At 28.1% G+C, this 16,828-nt stretch overlaps 1 protein-coding gene across 1 annotated transcript in view; it reads right to left on the bottom strand.

Annotated features, from left to right (window-relative positions):
* Positions 1-16,828, bottom strand: part of LOC111628643 (utrophin-like) — a gene marked incomplete at its 3' end in the record, with an annotated part of 219,893 nt that overhangs the window by 81,623 nt on the left and 121,442 nt on the right. The window contains exons 4-8 of the mRNA XM_023372474.1: positions 15,797-15,858; positions 7,969-8,061; positions 7,093-7,170; positions 5,897-5,989; positions 3,368-3,459 (exon numbers count right to left, since the gene is read on the bottom strand). Coding sequence (XP_023228242.1) covers positions 3,368-3,459; positions 5,897-5,989; positions 7,093-7,170; positions 7,969-8,061; positions 15,797-15,858 — 418 coding nt within the window. The remainder of the gene's footprint in view (positions 1-3,367; positions 3,460-5,896; positions 5,990-7,092; positions 7,171-7,968; positions 8,062-15,796; positions 15,859-16,828) is intronic.

Below are 16,828 nucleotides of genomic sequence, written 5' to 3'. Positions count from 1 at the left end.
AACAAACAATTTATTACAGTATTCAATACAATTATATTACAGTGAAGTACAGGCACTGCATTACATTACAGTTTTGAATGTTACAATACTTTTATCAATTACATTTTTCCTCTTAAAGTGTGAAATTTTAAATGGTTGAATTGATTGTTGATTTTGTACTGAGAACAAATGGGTTTGATGACACGGATGATAGGACAAAATACAGTACAATATGTATATGTACATACATGTGTAGACATAGGAGTACATAGAAAATTACAACACACACACAAACATAGTTAAAACACACAATTAAACCACTCCCAAATCCAATCACAAATGCCATTAGTGATGCCAGTATTTTAAGAACTGAAATCGCAGAAAATCATAGTGAAAATTACCTAATTTATTTAGCCACTCTCCAAAAACAGTATTGTACCATTTTTTTCTGTACAGTATAGTACAGTGTATCCCAAAATATAGATAATCTATATGTTTTTATTATTTTAAATATTACATATTTCTTAACAATGCAAGTGGTTATTATTATTTATTTATAGCATAATACAATGTTATATAATTGTTTTTACAATATTTGACAGTTACATAGTGCTAAACACAAAATACTCATTTTGTGATGTCCCAAAAATATAGATAAATTTTAAACTTTGAGCAATAGTTCATAACATTAATTGATGAAAATTGTTTTAACATAAAATGGAACTGCCATTATGTTTAATGACTTCAAAAATGTGATTAGGCATTGATTTAATTAAACTGTGTAAGATTTCTGGATCCATTTGAAACCAGCACTCAATGATTTCTTGTTTAAGCTCTTAAACTGTCATAAAATGAATGTTATTAGCATAAATTTTTTTACCAAGAATGCTCCCACAAGTTCTCAATCAGATTTATGTCCTGGCCTCTTACTGGCCACTTAGTTGCTGAGTATGAACAATGAATACTAGCTAATCACATATTCTGAACCAATTACGGTGTGTAGATGATGAAAACAAACAAAAACATCCTTCATCGGGTTTTTAACAATTCCTCAAAGGTTCTTCAAATAACAAATATAAGCTTGAAAAATCTTGCACAAAGAGTTGCCCTACCAGGACTCAACAAAGTGCTAAACTGTGTTGTTAATCAACTCTTGACAGGCCATTGACAAAACCATTTCCTCATTATAATTTATGCACATAGATGTAAAACTGGATTTAAAAATGTGCACAGCCTGGAACCATCTGAGGTGTTCTGCAGAGGGCCTAGCAAGGATAAGATTTGGCCCAGTTAAAGTCTGCTACAATGTCCAGATCTGTTGCATATGTAGAGAGGACAATGCTAGTATTCATTGTCCTGTTAGAAAATCAAATTCAATCAGGTCCTCCAATTTATTCTCCAAATTAAATTAATTTTTAGAATTTCTTGATAACTTTTAGATGTCTAGAATCACTTTTAAAATCACTAAATTTGATAAACCATTAAATCCAAATCAGCACCACACCATAACAGAAATAACAGAGCCATCGCCCTTTTACCCGCTGAATAACTGCACTCTTCTTTCCTAATTTCATGCCAGTAATTAGGCTATCCAAATTAAATTTCTTTTCAGAGCCATTGGTCATTCCACAACATGTGATCTTTAGCCCATTGCATTATTGCCAATTTGTGCTGTTTTGTTAGTGGTTGTTTTTTCATCATGCAGCGAATTTCATATGTGGAACTACAGAAAATCTTTGATAAACAGTGCTTTTGATATTTTTAATTCACTTCCAAACAAAATTTGATAAACTGATTTATCCTGTTATGATGCAAGATGCACAATTCAATTATCATCCCTTTGAGATGTGATTTTTTTTATACTCGCAGCCCACCAAATATTTCATAATTTTTTTGTGACCACCATTTTTTTAAATAATAATTTATATTTGTTAAATTATCTGTAATAAATTGATTTTTTTTATTATTGCTTTATTTTTAAAATTCCAAGCATTAATAGTTTCTTAGAAATACTTTGGAATAAAAGAAGTAAATACTGCAATGTAAGTATCATATTTGCATTTATTTCTTCTGTACTGGCAAAGTTGTATGTAGGAAGAAATAAGAAATAAATAAAAAAAACTAAATATGAAAACTTTATTTTTCTTATTTCACTTTTCAATATGATATTCAGTTATACATCAATTTTCTTTTTATTATATTCTCAAGGAAATTTTGCATAATTTGGCAGCCCCAGCAAACTTCTTATGGATCCCCCCAGGGGGCCACAGCCCCCGTTAAGAAACACTGTTCATGATCAACGTTTAGAAGGTTTTGGTGATGATTTTCCAAAATTTTATAAATTCCAGGAGTAGATCTGTTCATTAAAACAGAAATTTCCTTAACACAACAGCCTTATGCTTTTAATTTTCATATTCATGCAATTTCTTCCACACTAAACTCTCTTCCATGTAGCATTTTGGAAAGTTTTAATTCAATATTCAAATTATTACTTGACAAAGTTAAAGTGTTACTTGACATTATTTATTATTACTTTTGTAATTTTAAGTTTCTTATGCATGAAATTTTATAATTCTGTTTGATTACCTATACTTTTTGGGACAGCTAAAAATATATTTTTGTTGTTAAATTATTAATATAATGATCTTTAATTTTAAAATTATCAAAAATCAGTATAAAGTAATTTGCATTTATAATTGAAATCATTTACAGTTCTCTTAAATTCCTAACAATTCTGAAAAGTAATAAAATGTTGATTATCTATACTTTTGGGATCCACTGTATTTGAACATGGGAATAGCTTTATATGCTGATAAAAACATTAATATTAAGACTAATGTAGCTTACTTAATGATTATCTACTTCAGAATACAAACTAATTAAGTGATCAAAAACTTCAGATGTTTTCCCATGTTCTTTACTTTGCCCTTATTTTCAAATCACTCTCTCCTTAAAGCTAAAAAGCAAATTTTTAATTAAGTTGAGAGTAAGAAACACACTGGATATTGTACTCTAGAATTTTCTAATCAATGTTACTAGCATTAGTGCCTAAACACACATTTTATCTCAATATTGCAAGTGATTTTTTTTTAAAGCTTCTCATAATTTTACTTTGGATTAATAAAAAAAAAATTGAATTAAAGAGAAATTTTTTCCATTACTTTTATAGGAAATTCAAGGATTTAGAGAAAATATTGGAATCATCCCAAATTCAAATTAAAAATGTTTGACTTATTCAAGTTCTACTGTATTATATACATCAATTTTAAACTGTCCAAATTCCATTATATTAATTTAAAAATTTACATATTTAAAATATAACAAAAACATTAATAATTTTAATGTAATAATAATTAATTATTATATTGAAATTAAACAATACAGTTACCCTTTAGTTGCATCTCTGCACCACGCTAAAAGAGTTTTTTCAAGATTAGTTTGTTGGCTTTCATGAGCTACACTTCTTAATATTCCATGAACCTATCATAAATTATTAAACATTTAACTATGTAAAAAAATTAAATATAAAAAATGTAAAAAATTTTAAATTTACAAATGAATTTATTTAGATTACTGGATTGATTATTATTTTTAAAAACAATTAAATGACAAAAAATAGTAAATTCTAAAGCAGATTATTTAATTTCATTTATATTAAAAATTAAAAAAAAGTCAATATATATAAATTAATATCTTTATTGGTTGTTCATTTAATTGTAATTTAATATTAATTGTTAATTTCATTAATTTTAAAAGATAAAAATACCACATTTATTCAATTATAAGCAGACACCAATTGTAAGCCAACCCCAGGAAATCAAGAATGAAAATTTGTTAATCAAGCATAAGGAATAAATTTTACATCTTTAATTGTTCAGTTACAGTCATTAGATGACTCAGATTCATTGTCATTTGATTCTTTGTCACTGTTTTCATCAGGGCTGCGGAGTTGGTAAAAAACACCCGACTCTGACTCTGACTCCAGATAATTTTAGTAGGCCGACTCAGACTCCCGACTCCGGCAAAATTAAATACAAAGTCATTATATGGGAGCAGAAATGCTCATAGGGAGGTACCCTACTCTGAACTGTGAAAGGAGCCCCGGGCATTTACCCAAATACTTTTATAGTTAGTATTTTTAATATTTAGCTTACATTAATATTTATTTGTATAAAAAAATTTATTTTTAAAAAATATTTAATAAGAGGAGAAAGGGAGCAATAAAATTCTACATTTACATATTTTTATTCTACAGCATATGCACTTCAATTTTACCCTTGCAGAAAAGTTAGTCCAAATAAAAAGTGTGCGATCTAGTTATTTCAGCCCCTTGTTCAGAAAAGAAAAATATATACTTTGATCACTTAGTCTGGCTCATTCAGAAAAATAGAATATTTATTTAGAGCAGAAATAATAAAAGAACGATTTAAAAATATTCAAGTTTAATTGGGTAAAAATAATTTAACTATTGATACTAAACACAAATACTACAATGAAAACTACATATTTAATAAATTAAATTGCTGCATTTTGTATTTAAAATAAATGAATTATAACAAAATACAAAACATTTTTAAAAATTAATAAGAAAATTTATTTTATATTTTCACTTAAATAAAAAAAACTAAATTACATTTATAATTTTGAATTTTATAAAATGGTTCTAAGAAACAAAATAGCTTCAATTAAATCTTCTTTCATAGATGCCCTTAAATCAGCTTTAATTATTTTCAAAGCTGAAAATAATCTTTCCACACTGACTTGTGTTGGGGGCATTGCTGTGACAGATCTAGCTGCATCGCGAATAATTTCTGGATAAATTGAAATAGCTTCTTCTACGTTCAATTTTGATAAACGGTCATACTTTTCTATTTCAATTAGCCCATTTAAAAAATTTTGTTCAAATTTTATTTTTTCAATTTCTGCCGGGTTAGTTTCTTGATTCGTTAAACGTCTTTGCTTCACATTGCATATCATGTCTTACAAATACATATCTTACATAAAGTAGTACATTAAAGTAGGCCTACAGTTTAGGTTGGCAGGGAGGGGGAGTGTGCTGCATTGCCACAGCACTAGCAAAAATTTGAATTTGCCGACTGGAACACTTTTGGTTAATCGTTGTTTCAGTTGATTGGTATTCAAATAATCAATGCTCTACCATGTATATTGTAAAAAACTTAATTTTTCACCCAATCTTAAAAAGGAAAAGAAACACTTTCCAAGGTATCTGTATAGGAAATAAAGAACAATAGAAAAATGGTAAGAGCTAATCAATGGCAGAAACTTGTAAGACATGAAACAACAAGATAGTCCTATCAAGTTCCCGTTTTTGCAGGTTTTATTGTATATATATAGACTTATATGTAATAAATATTTTATTAGACAATAATTCAGTATATTCATGAATTTTTTAAATCGAAATTTTAACTTGTATATTTTTTTTAAAAAGTTTTAAAACCATGATTTTTGGGACATAAGTTGAATTTAATTTCTCTCCCAAAAGTATGCATTAGCTTATACAATCAAAAATGTACAAATGACATTTCTTAAAAGAAATATACATGCTGGAATCTGAATTTCCAGTTTAACTCCTTTTTTTCCCTTCACCCTTCTTCTAAAATAACTTTTGCTAAATTACAGAAGCATTTCATATGGTAGAAAACTTAATTAAAATTAGAATAATTAATCAATTCACTTTCACTCAATGCCGACTTTCAAATAAGTTTAAATTTGAGAACTTGTTATGCTTGAAAAAGCTTAGTAACAACAATGAAAGAGCTTTTTTCTTAACACTATTTTAAGACTTTATTCATATTAGCTGCTTATAACTTTTGTTTACTAATCAATTCATAATTCTATCCCAAAATTACAATTTAATAACTTAAAAATAATTGTTATTCATTTGTCAAATTTTTACCTGCCAATGTAAAATGATACTCCAAACTAAACCTAATGTGAGCTTTGGATTTCCATCAACAATATCATTGGTACTTATGTTGACAAGTTTTACCTAAAATATAAAATGAAAATAATTTATAAAATAAGCATANTATTAAATACTCGGTTCAGATGTCACGCCAACAGTTAACTTAATCAAAAACTTCATTAAGAAACTTCAGACTATGAGGCGTTAAATAAAATTAGAAGAAATATTTTAATCTTGAAAGCTCTTTCAACGTAAATATGTACGTCATATTTACGTTGAAAGTGCTTGCAAGATTAAAATATTTCTTCTAATTTTATTTAATGCCTCATAGTCTGAAGTTTCTTAACGAAGTTTTTGATTAAGTTAACTGTTGGCGTGACATCTGAACCGAGTATTTAATACACCTAACAAGAGGGCCTTTTTCATTGCAGGATCAGCAAGGTCCATAATGAGAGCAACCAGATAGTGAAAGACATGACCTAACATATACACTCATGAAAAATTCCTGGAGTTTGCCTGGATTCAATTTTGGGTCCTAGAGTTGATGCCTTAACCATCTCAGCCATCTAGCTATCAGAATTTGCATATGATTGCTACACATGCTCAAGTAAATTTTAAGATTTGGCTGTTTTTAAAACTTATTTGAACATGTGAAGCAACAGTCAGTCTTTCATTCCAACTTTATTCCATATTTAAAGCAGTTAGAAAAAGTTTAGTTTGAAGTTTGATAATTTTTTTGTATGATCATATTACTTCTGATTTCTTTCAATGGAAAATAGTTTTTGTATGCCATTTGGTGTTAAAAGCTAGAAATACTTTGCTGTTTAATTGAAAAAGCCAAATAAAAATAAAATTTGAGTGAATAATATGAATTTATTAAATTCTGCTGATAAGAAAGTTACTATTGTCCCTCCTGATTTATTAAATAAAATTGAAATAGTTTGTTTAAACACTTCCTATTATATTAATTGGCTTATCCTTATTTTTACTGGTTTTTAAGGTCTGGAACAAATCTTCCATTTTTTCATATAAACAGTATCTGAAAATCCTGCTAAAAGATTTTTACAGAATTTTTTTACATGAATATTTCAGGAACATATCTATCATGGGTATTTATCATAACAGAATTGAATGTATTTATAATACATTATCTATTTATGTGTAATTCAAATAAAAAAAATTCTTACATTGTTTTCTTCAAGTACTTTTAAGGCACGTCCAACATTATTAAGATGATGCAATTTTAAGCGCCCTTTCTCCCTTGGCTAAAAATAAATTTAAAATTTATAATGATGCTCGATTCTATTCACTATAAATCTGAATTTCGCAAGAACCGTCAGAACCGAATAACGTAGTTAATCAACTTTGCACGTTCTCATTCCTTCCGGCGAAAATACCGTAATCTTCTTAGACAGAACATGCTGAACGAAGACGAATTTGGAAATAAAATATTGCTTGTTCCTAATATGTTTAGAATAATTTTAATTAATAAATTTCGGAAATTCGAAAGACAGAAAGTGAAATGTGTTTCTATTCTTAGTTTGACTTTTCGCCTTTATATCCAGTAATATATTGATTTTGTGATAAATTATCAATATTTCGGTATACACATTCTTGTAGACATTTTGTTCTGCAATTATTTAAAATCAGTAATTTAGTAAAATAATTTTCAACGATATTTAGCTTGAATCATATAGTAGGCTAAATCGAAAAAACTGCTAGCGTCCCAGACGAGTAGGCAGTCTACTTCACACCCGCATACTGCGCCAATCAAAAATATTTTCGATATCAAATGAATTTGTACAAGTTTATGATAATTAAGCGTATTAATATGGAGGCAAAATTCCNTTAAATTAGAATATATAATTATTAGAAAATAAAATATATTATTAATAAATGCTAATGGTTTTATTATTTATTATGTTTTCTAACAACTTTACAAAACAACTTATCAGTTAAAATTATTAACAGCTGCAAACATACTATTAAAGATAAATAACCCACATTATTATAATTTAAAAAATGAATTTATTTTAATCTACGTATTTAAAAACAAAACATACCAGTTCTTTTTGACATAATATTTCTAACAATGATAATAAACAAGTTCCATCTCTTAAATCTTCAAATAAATCTTTGATTAATGGTTGGTTAGTCTAAATAAATAAAAGCTTTGTGTGATTAAATAATATCTTTTAATAATATGAAGTTAATATAAATAAATACACAGTTCATTAATCTGACATCTATGGAATCAGAGTGGTGTCAGATAATCAAATATGCCTAATTACCAGTTTTGTATTTTTGTAAAATTGAATATGTTATATGTGATCTAAATTATACATTATTTACAGTTATAACTTATAACTGTAGACAACTTATGTGATATCACATATAACAAATTCAATTTTTTATATGAGATTCAATTATATTTGTTTTTGTATTTTTGTAAGGTTGAACAAATGTAAACTAGACACCTTAACAGTGAATAATCATATTTAAACAAATCAGTCAACTTATTTAATGAGTCATCAGATTACAAGCTCAAGATATTCAACATTAGAAAAAGATAAAGAATTGAATATGTTACAAAAATCATAAATTGTTAAATCAAATATAAATAAATCATCTGGTTAGAGCAGGGGTGGCAAACAGTTTTTGCCCCCAGGCCAGATTGGAAAGAAGACTTTTTCCATGGGCTGAACCAGAGGCTGCTCTAGGAAGATTTGAGGTAGTGCAAGATCTCATTGTGGTGTCATCCCGTAGAGAGTGAATTGTAGATAGAGATTATCATGTTTCAAAAATATTCCTATTGCTATAAATTTTACTGAATTTCAGTTGTTAGCTGTCTCTTCAGATGACCTTAAATAGAAGACTTAAATTATGATTACTATTTCCTTAAAAAGTTCAAAAANTGGTCGTAAACTCTTAAATATATTTTGGGTTGTAATAAAAATATAACTTGACATACGTATTTATAAATAATTTATATTCAAATCACATCATTTCTATGACCAAGGGCGGCGTAAGGCATGGGCAACGTGAGCCACCGCCTATGCCTCGCGGTCCGAAGGGCCTCGCACCTCGAAGGTTTATGCATTACTTAAAAGCCGAGAACGCGACGAAAACATTTTACTCGTCATAAAACGATAAATAGTTTGTCAAATTTTTATTCATAAAAATGCAGTTTCAACTGCTTTTTATTTTATAAAATCCGTCTTCTTGAGCCACCAGAAGGCCTTTTAAACAATAGCTAGTCTGTTAGCGCTGGTCAGTAATAGACCAAATTCAATACGAACGTTTGTTTCTTGAAAATTTGATCACGATTTAAATAAAGTATTTATTGTTAATATTACCGATATGTCATCGAAAAGAAAACGTGTTGTATTATCATTAATAGACAAATTAAAGTATTTGTTTCGATTATCCAAATTTTTCCTTATCCGGACTACCTTCATCCCCAATTAGTCCGGATAATAGAAGTTTTACTGTAATTTTAAAAATTTAATCTTTTAAAGACGCTCTACAAAAACATATATTTGAATATTTTATTTCAAAAATTTATTTAATTAAATATAATAATTTATCTTTTATAATTATAGCAAAGTATTAATACAAATTCCAATAAAATGGACTGTTTGTTCATAAAAATTTAATTTCAAATCTGATTAATAGAATTTGTCATCAGACATTGTTTTTCCCATATAATTTGGCAACATAATTTACAGTTTTTTTATACTATATAATAAATATTATCTGAGTCAGATGTACTAATATAATATCTTAATTTTAGCTAATTCAAACAAAGCTTCAACTAATATAATATACTAAATATACTAATACTCAGAAATTAAGTTACCAAGAATAATCAAGTTCAAAATAAATCTCTTCTAAAAATGTTTTTAACTACCAGTGATTGTTGTATAATCAAAAATTAATTTAAAAATAAAAACTCATTAATTATCTAGCACTTTATTCATTTTTAAGATAGTATATATATTTAAAATATTTAAAGTAAATTTAATAAACAGAAAGAAAGAAATCCAACAAATTAACCTATAAAATTTGAATTTTATAGATTCTATCAGTTGATACAAATGAATACAGGGACATCATCATTTTAAGTTCTCAAGAGTGATTTTCTTTTATATGTAATTAATTTTCCTCTCTATAATTCTGAATTTAAACTGTTTATTTTTTATGTGATTTAAAACCTTCTGTTCAATATTGTTAATTATTTATATATTTTTTAGTTAACATTTCCACATGTAAATTAATATCTTTTACAGATAAATAATTACAAGAAATAATTACAAGAAAAAATAATTTAATGTTTTACATATGTATTTTTTAACATTGTTATAAATCAAACAGACTTTACTCTGATAATAAATAAAATATTTCATAACAGCATCACTGCGACTGAGACCTATCCTGGTACAGATGTATCATCAGACCATAACCCATTGGTTTGCCATCTGCATCTGAAACTGCATAAGTCCATCCCCAAATCAAATAAAACTGGCCATGATATTACCATCCTGTTGAAAGATGAAATATAAAGAGCAACAATAAGACAGACAGTACAAGAGGAATTAGAAAATTTCTCTGATCTTCATGTGCACATGACGATCAGAGAAACTACTAGGAAGTGCAGGCAGAAAATATGTACATTGCTAAAATACAAGGGCAGGTATCTGGAAGTAGATATAAAAGACAAGTAAATATGGAAAGAATATATAGAAAAATTATTCAATGACAATAGAAGAGAACGACCTATCATAAACAGTAATATCAAACCATCAATACTGGAGAGTGAGGTTATAAGAGCCTTTAGAACATTGAAAAACAGGAAAGCAAATGGTCCAGATAATATCCCTGTAGAGATGTTGAAACTCCTATCAGAAGTAAACATTAATAAACTAACAGAACTCTTCAATGGCATCTATGACACTGACACCATTCCAAATGATTGGCTGCAATCAACTTTTGTCACAATAGCAAAAAATGTTGATGCCAAGTCATGTGATAAATACAGAACAATCAGGCTTATGAGTCAGGTGCTCAAGGTCTTAAAAATCATTTATAATAGAATTTACAAAAAATGTGAAGAGAACACTGGAGGAACACAATTTGGCTTCTGGAATTCCAAGATATAGGATGTGACATACATATATGCTTTTTAGATTATAAAAAGGCTTTCAACAGAAGTCAACATGAAAAGATAATGCAGGCACTGCAAAGAATTGGCATTGACAACAAAGACATCAGAATCATCAGCAACCTTTACTGGAATCAAACCATACAGATCAGGGTGGAAGGTCAACTGACAGAGCAAATTCAGATCCACAGAGGTGTACGTACAACAAGGCTGTGTATATTCCCCCCCCCACTCTTCAACATTTACTCTGAAAATATTTTTCAGAAGCACTGGTTGATCTAGACATAGGCATCAAATCAAATGGAGAATATTTGAACAACATTTATTAAGCCAATGACATAGCACTACTCTTCACAAATTTAAAGACCTTCAGATGATGTTAGATCAAGTCAGAACCTCAACTGAAAAATGTGGTATAGATCTCAACATCTAAAAGACCAAATATATGGTCATAAGTCAGACATCAACTCAGGACAAGTTGATGATTGGATCAAAAGAAATTGAAAGAGTAGAAAAATTTAATTACTTGGGAACTGTCTTGAATGATAATTGGGATCATGGTACAGAGATCAGAGCTTGAATAGAAAATAAGAAAATTGCTGTTCTAGAGACTTAACCCTTTATACAATAACTAGAATAATCAGATGCTGTGTATTTCCGGTGCTATTGTATGGAGTTCTTGACAGAACACCAATTTAAAATTGATTTTAAATTGGTGTTCCATCAAAGAAAAGGCAATGTTCACTTGAAGCAGGACTCCAGAAGAGCCTGAAAATGTTAGTGAAGGGGATTTTTTCTGACACCAGACTTTAGGTTTTTGGTGAGAATTATTTAACACCCAGTGTGAAGTGTTCTCTATAGTATCTTGTAACGATTAGTGATAAAAAAGAAGTGATGATGCTGCTGTAGAGGAAGGGGCCACAAGGACCTGTGATGAACTTCAGTCAGAAATTCCAATGAAGGAGAAGAAAAAGAAGAAAAGTGGCTGTCCCTTCATGTTCCCAAGCCATGAGAGTAGTTGCAACACTCAATATCATTTTTTCTGATGAAAACAATTACAATTATTAAGTATTAAGTAAGTAATAGCTATAAATGTAGGAAGAAACAGGCTACCATTGATAATTTATTTAGAAAACTATAGGCGTAGTTAACAGAATCAGAATACTGTAAGGCAGTTTTGATTGTTGACTTGGACTGTAATAAGATTAACTTATTCTTACTCATCAGATATTAAACAAAAAAGCCAATAAGCAAAAATGCTCATAATTTTTAATATTTTGAATACTATAATATGAGTATATTTCATGTTTTAGATTTTATGTTTCAGATCTACAATAGAAAAGGGAGTTTTAAACATGATACTTCTTTAATAAGAACCTCATTAGTGTGAACTCAGCTTTTCTTGTCCTTCTGATTCACATTAATAGGGGATTCCTGTATATAATAAAGTGCAAGTGAAATTTCAAATTTTTATATTCTTTCAGTATATTTAAAGCATGAAAACATTTTTAAATAAATACAGTATTTGGTTTATTATTATCATAATATGTACAATACATACACTCTATGCAAGTTTCTTTTTACTAATGAAATGTGTGTTTATACAGCAATTATATTCAAATTGAAATTTTTTCTTAAAACAATACAGTAAATTTTAATAGTTAATTAATTAACTGTTAATTAACTAATTAACTCTTAAATTTATAATTTTTGAGTTTCAATTCACTTACATTCAAGAAAATAAATTATTTCCAGTGCTATTGTCAATGACAAATTTATTGGTTTATTCTGTTTGCAAATGAGAAGAACCCTAGATTCCAGGGATTCTAAAAAGAGTTTAGTTTTTTCTTATTTTAAAAAAGTTTTGCTATTTGATAACTAAAAAATTTAAATAAGGCTCATTTATTTAAACATTTATTTTATTCAAAACTAATACATTAAAGGAATAAGCTGATTTTAGTTAAAAAGAAAAAAGTTTCTTTTTATCAGCTTAAACAAGTATAAAATTTTTAGAGAAAATATCATCTATTATTCTTTTACAAATAAGGCCCACTATTAAGCAGTGAGAAGGACTCCAATATTTTGGCCTCACTTAAAATTGATAAGTTTTATTTCTTTTCCTAACTTTTTGATGGATTATAACTAGTATTAAAATAATTTAATGCAATGTATGCTACATAAACTTATATACACAAGAATGAATCTGGGAAATTTCCAATAGGATAGCCAAAAACAAATTTCAAATAAATTTTTCAAAGGACTTATTCATACCTATGTGGTAGGTGCTAAAAGTTTCAGGCCTAACTGTTTTAGATGTTATAGATATAAAACAATGATGTCATTTTTTAATATAGTCTCCTTGTAGTTCAACACACTTATTACATCTTCGAATTAGCATTTCAATAACCCTTGAAAAAATAGTCTGAAGATTTGTCTACAAAATGCTCATAAACTGCCTCCTGTAACTCTTCTTCACTTTTTTGAGTTTTGGAAACAGATAATAATCACTATAAGCCAGGTCCAGGCTATAGGGTGGATGGTCAACCTCCTCAAACCCACACTCCTTTACAGCAGCCTTAGCAATGGCAGCCATGTGAACTTGCACATTGTCCTGAAAGATATGAACATGATGCAAATTAATACAATAAGTCTAACTAAAATGAATGCTTCCAAGCGACTTATGCAAATTTGCAGGAAAAACTGTTTTATTAGTCCACATACAGATGGTGCTATCTGATACTATCATTGTTTTATTACTATCATGTTTAAAATATAGTTAGACCAAAAACTTTTGGCACCTACCTCGTACCATGCCATTCCTTTTAGAAAACTGATTTTTATATCTTTTGATTCATTTTTGCTTACATAACATTTGTAAATAAATAGAGCTTTTAAATCTTATGTAATCATCCAAGGGACAATCCATATATTATCATCATTAAATCCTGAGGGAGAGGCTAAAAACTGATAAAAGTTGGTGACAGGAAAGGGTGTTGCATCAAGATGATGTAATCATTACTTGACATCTTTATTTTTGTAGTTATCGTACATTTGATAATATAAAAGAAAAAGAACTGCAAATCTTGGGTTTGACATTAAAAGGAGCACAGTACATTTCCACTTGATGTCATTTCTTCCCTCACAGCTGAAGGGAAGTACCATGTGACTATTGTGCCAGTTCATTTGAAGCATGTAGAAGCTTCTCTGTACAAAACTCACTCTGTCAAGTCTTTTGTAGAGCCAGAATAACACAACTGGAAGAATTGGCATCTTTTTTGAATCACTTTAATGTGTTTTTATCATAGTATGAAAAGGCAAGCATGCCAACAGGACTAATAATTCCCTTATGATACATACTAACATCTATCAGTTGACACTTATAAAAAAGAAAACCTGAAGATACTATTAATTAATAAAATAAATTTTTATTACATAAAAAAATATATTTAAAAATACATTTGTAATCACAGGCATCAATGTGAGCATTTTGTTTCAGGAAGTGTGATATTTATTCTGCTTTAGCAAGAAGTCTGACCAAGCCTTCCAAAATCAATAATATCCAATCAGTTGCAGCAAAGCCAACCAGCATACTCTAATGGCTAGTACATAGTGCTGTCATAAGACAACAAGAATCAATGACAATACTGAAATATCTAATATTTCATGGATGATTTATACCAGCCAAATGATGGAGCCCTGTCCTTCAACACCTGGCCATTCCCATTATGGATCAGGTTAAACTCAATGGATATGGAAAAAAACTCCTCTTAGTGCCATAAGAACAGAAAGAGTTAAAAATAAAAAAACTCACTGAGTTGTTATACAAAGATGATATAGAAATAAACATTAGAAAAGTTAACTATTAGTCTGCAGTATAACTTATTTATATTTAAATTGATGAAAAACTATGATATTTGGTATATACAAGCATTATTTGCTTGTAATACCTACTGAGCATTTTGACAGATTGCCAATTATTGACATAAACAGTTGAAATGACTGGATAGCTAAAATATGGATTGAGACCACTAGAATTTTATGTCTTATATATATACTGTAAATGGTGTAAAAAATAAAACAATATGAAATTGATCATACTTCAAATTACTTGTATCTATTTTATAAATAAAGATGATTTTGATGATTATAATGATGTAATATTATAGGTCTTTTACAATGATGACAAAGGGGTAAAAGCTGACATATTTTTGCTGATGTAATATATAGATTCCAAACTAACACTATAGGGTAGAATATGATGAAGGATATGACAGATTATTTTATATTTGTAAAATACCAATATAAAAGCTAATTTTTTTAATTTGCATCTGTTAAACTTTTATTTTTATAAGACAAATCATAATGTGTATATGTATAAAAAAAACAACACCCAAAAATATAAAAATTTCAAACATAGTTACAACAGCAGTTTACATATAAAATTTAATTACAACTTTTATATTAATAATTAAAATCAATTGATGGTATACAAGCAAAATAAACTCTGACCTTAAAAACCCAATATGTAGAGAATTCTTTGCTATGGAAATAAAATAATCATGGAACAAAATGCTTTAAGCAAACCAATTCATGACAATAACTCAATAAATTACTGACAGTAAATGTAAAAAAAATCATTATTCAGCAGTTATAATACTTTCTGTTTTATAAGATTCATCTCAATATAATCAACAAAAATTTCTCACATAACAATTATAAAAAATTTTTACCTTAACAAGTTGAGAATTAATCCATTTTGTAAAAGTTTTCTTTTGTACATCTTCCCTTTCATCTACATAAAAAAATATATATAATTTAATTTATTTATTCATTTATTTATACAAGTTAGAATAATATATCCTAAACTTTAGTGTATTATAAAATTTATCCATGAAATTTAAGTAATCATTAAGTTAGAAAAATAAGCATGTAAATTTCATCAATTAACAAATTTTTAGCATATTTAAATTAAAAGAAAATCAAATCAAAACAATTATTACATGTTGCTATGAAACTAACATGTAATATAAATAATCTATTACATTTTTAGATCAAAGTATCTAATTGTTATAAATGAAACTGATCTTTATTGACAAAATGTTAAACTGTTGTCAGGCAACAAGCAAGAGCCCGAATATCTCGAACACATTCTTTATTTGTATTATATTTTATTGCGGTTATACTTTCTTACACTAGACACGTGTTTCTTTAAATGATTTAGCAAACATGAAATTACAAGTCTCGCAAATGATAAAAACGCCGTACTATTTCCTCTTTTTTTTTCTGTAATATTAATTATCATTTAAAATAATCTCAGAGGAAATAAAGATATCATAACAGCACGGCATGTAATAAAATCCTTTATTTACATTAACGGAAAACTAATTTATATAAAAAGATTTTTATATAAAGTCTACTTTAACATGTATATATTTTTTTTTAAAAATTAAACTTTCGAGCGAAAGAATTTACGGTTAAGAGCGCTTTCTAAACAGCGATCGATTGACTCGACAGACCAACGAGATGCAATTTAAGTGGTGGCAACACCCAATCATCGACGATATCCCGATAAAACTTTCTCCCGAAGATATTACTTATACGATTCGTTAAAATGACAAAAATAAAGTCTTACCGACGAAAACGACATCCATAATCTGTCTGTATGTTTCTTAGACACAAAAGTAATTACTACTATCGAACTTTTGATCACATGTACCGAATAAAGATTATTGTAAGAGGACGGAGGTAAACACGCTATCCCA

The sequence above is a fragment of the Centruroides sculpturatus genome, unplaced genomic scaffold, assembly GCF_000671375.1.
Source record: "Centruroides sculpturatus isolate CEXI.00-Female unplaced genomic scaffold, Cexi_2.0 scaffold419, whole genome shotgun sequence".
Lineage (NCBI taxonomy): Eukaryota > Metazoa > Arthropoda > Arachnida > Scorpiones > Buthidae > Centruroides > Centruroides sculpturatus.
This window is presented reverse-complemented; position numbering and strand designations above follow the sequence as displayed.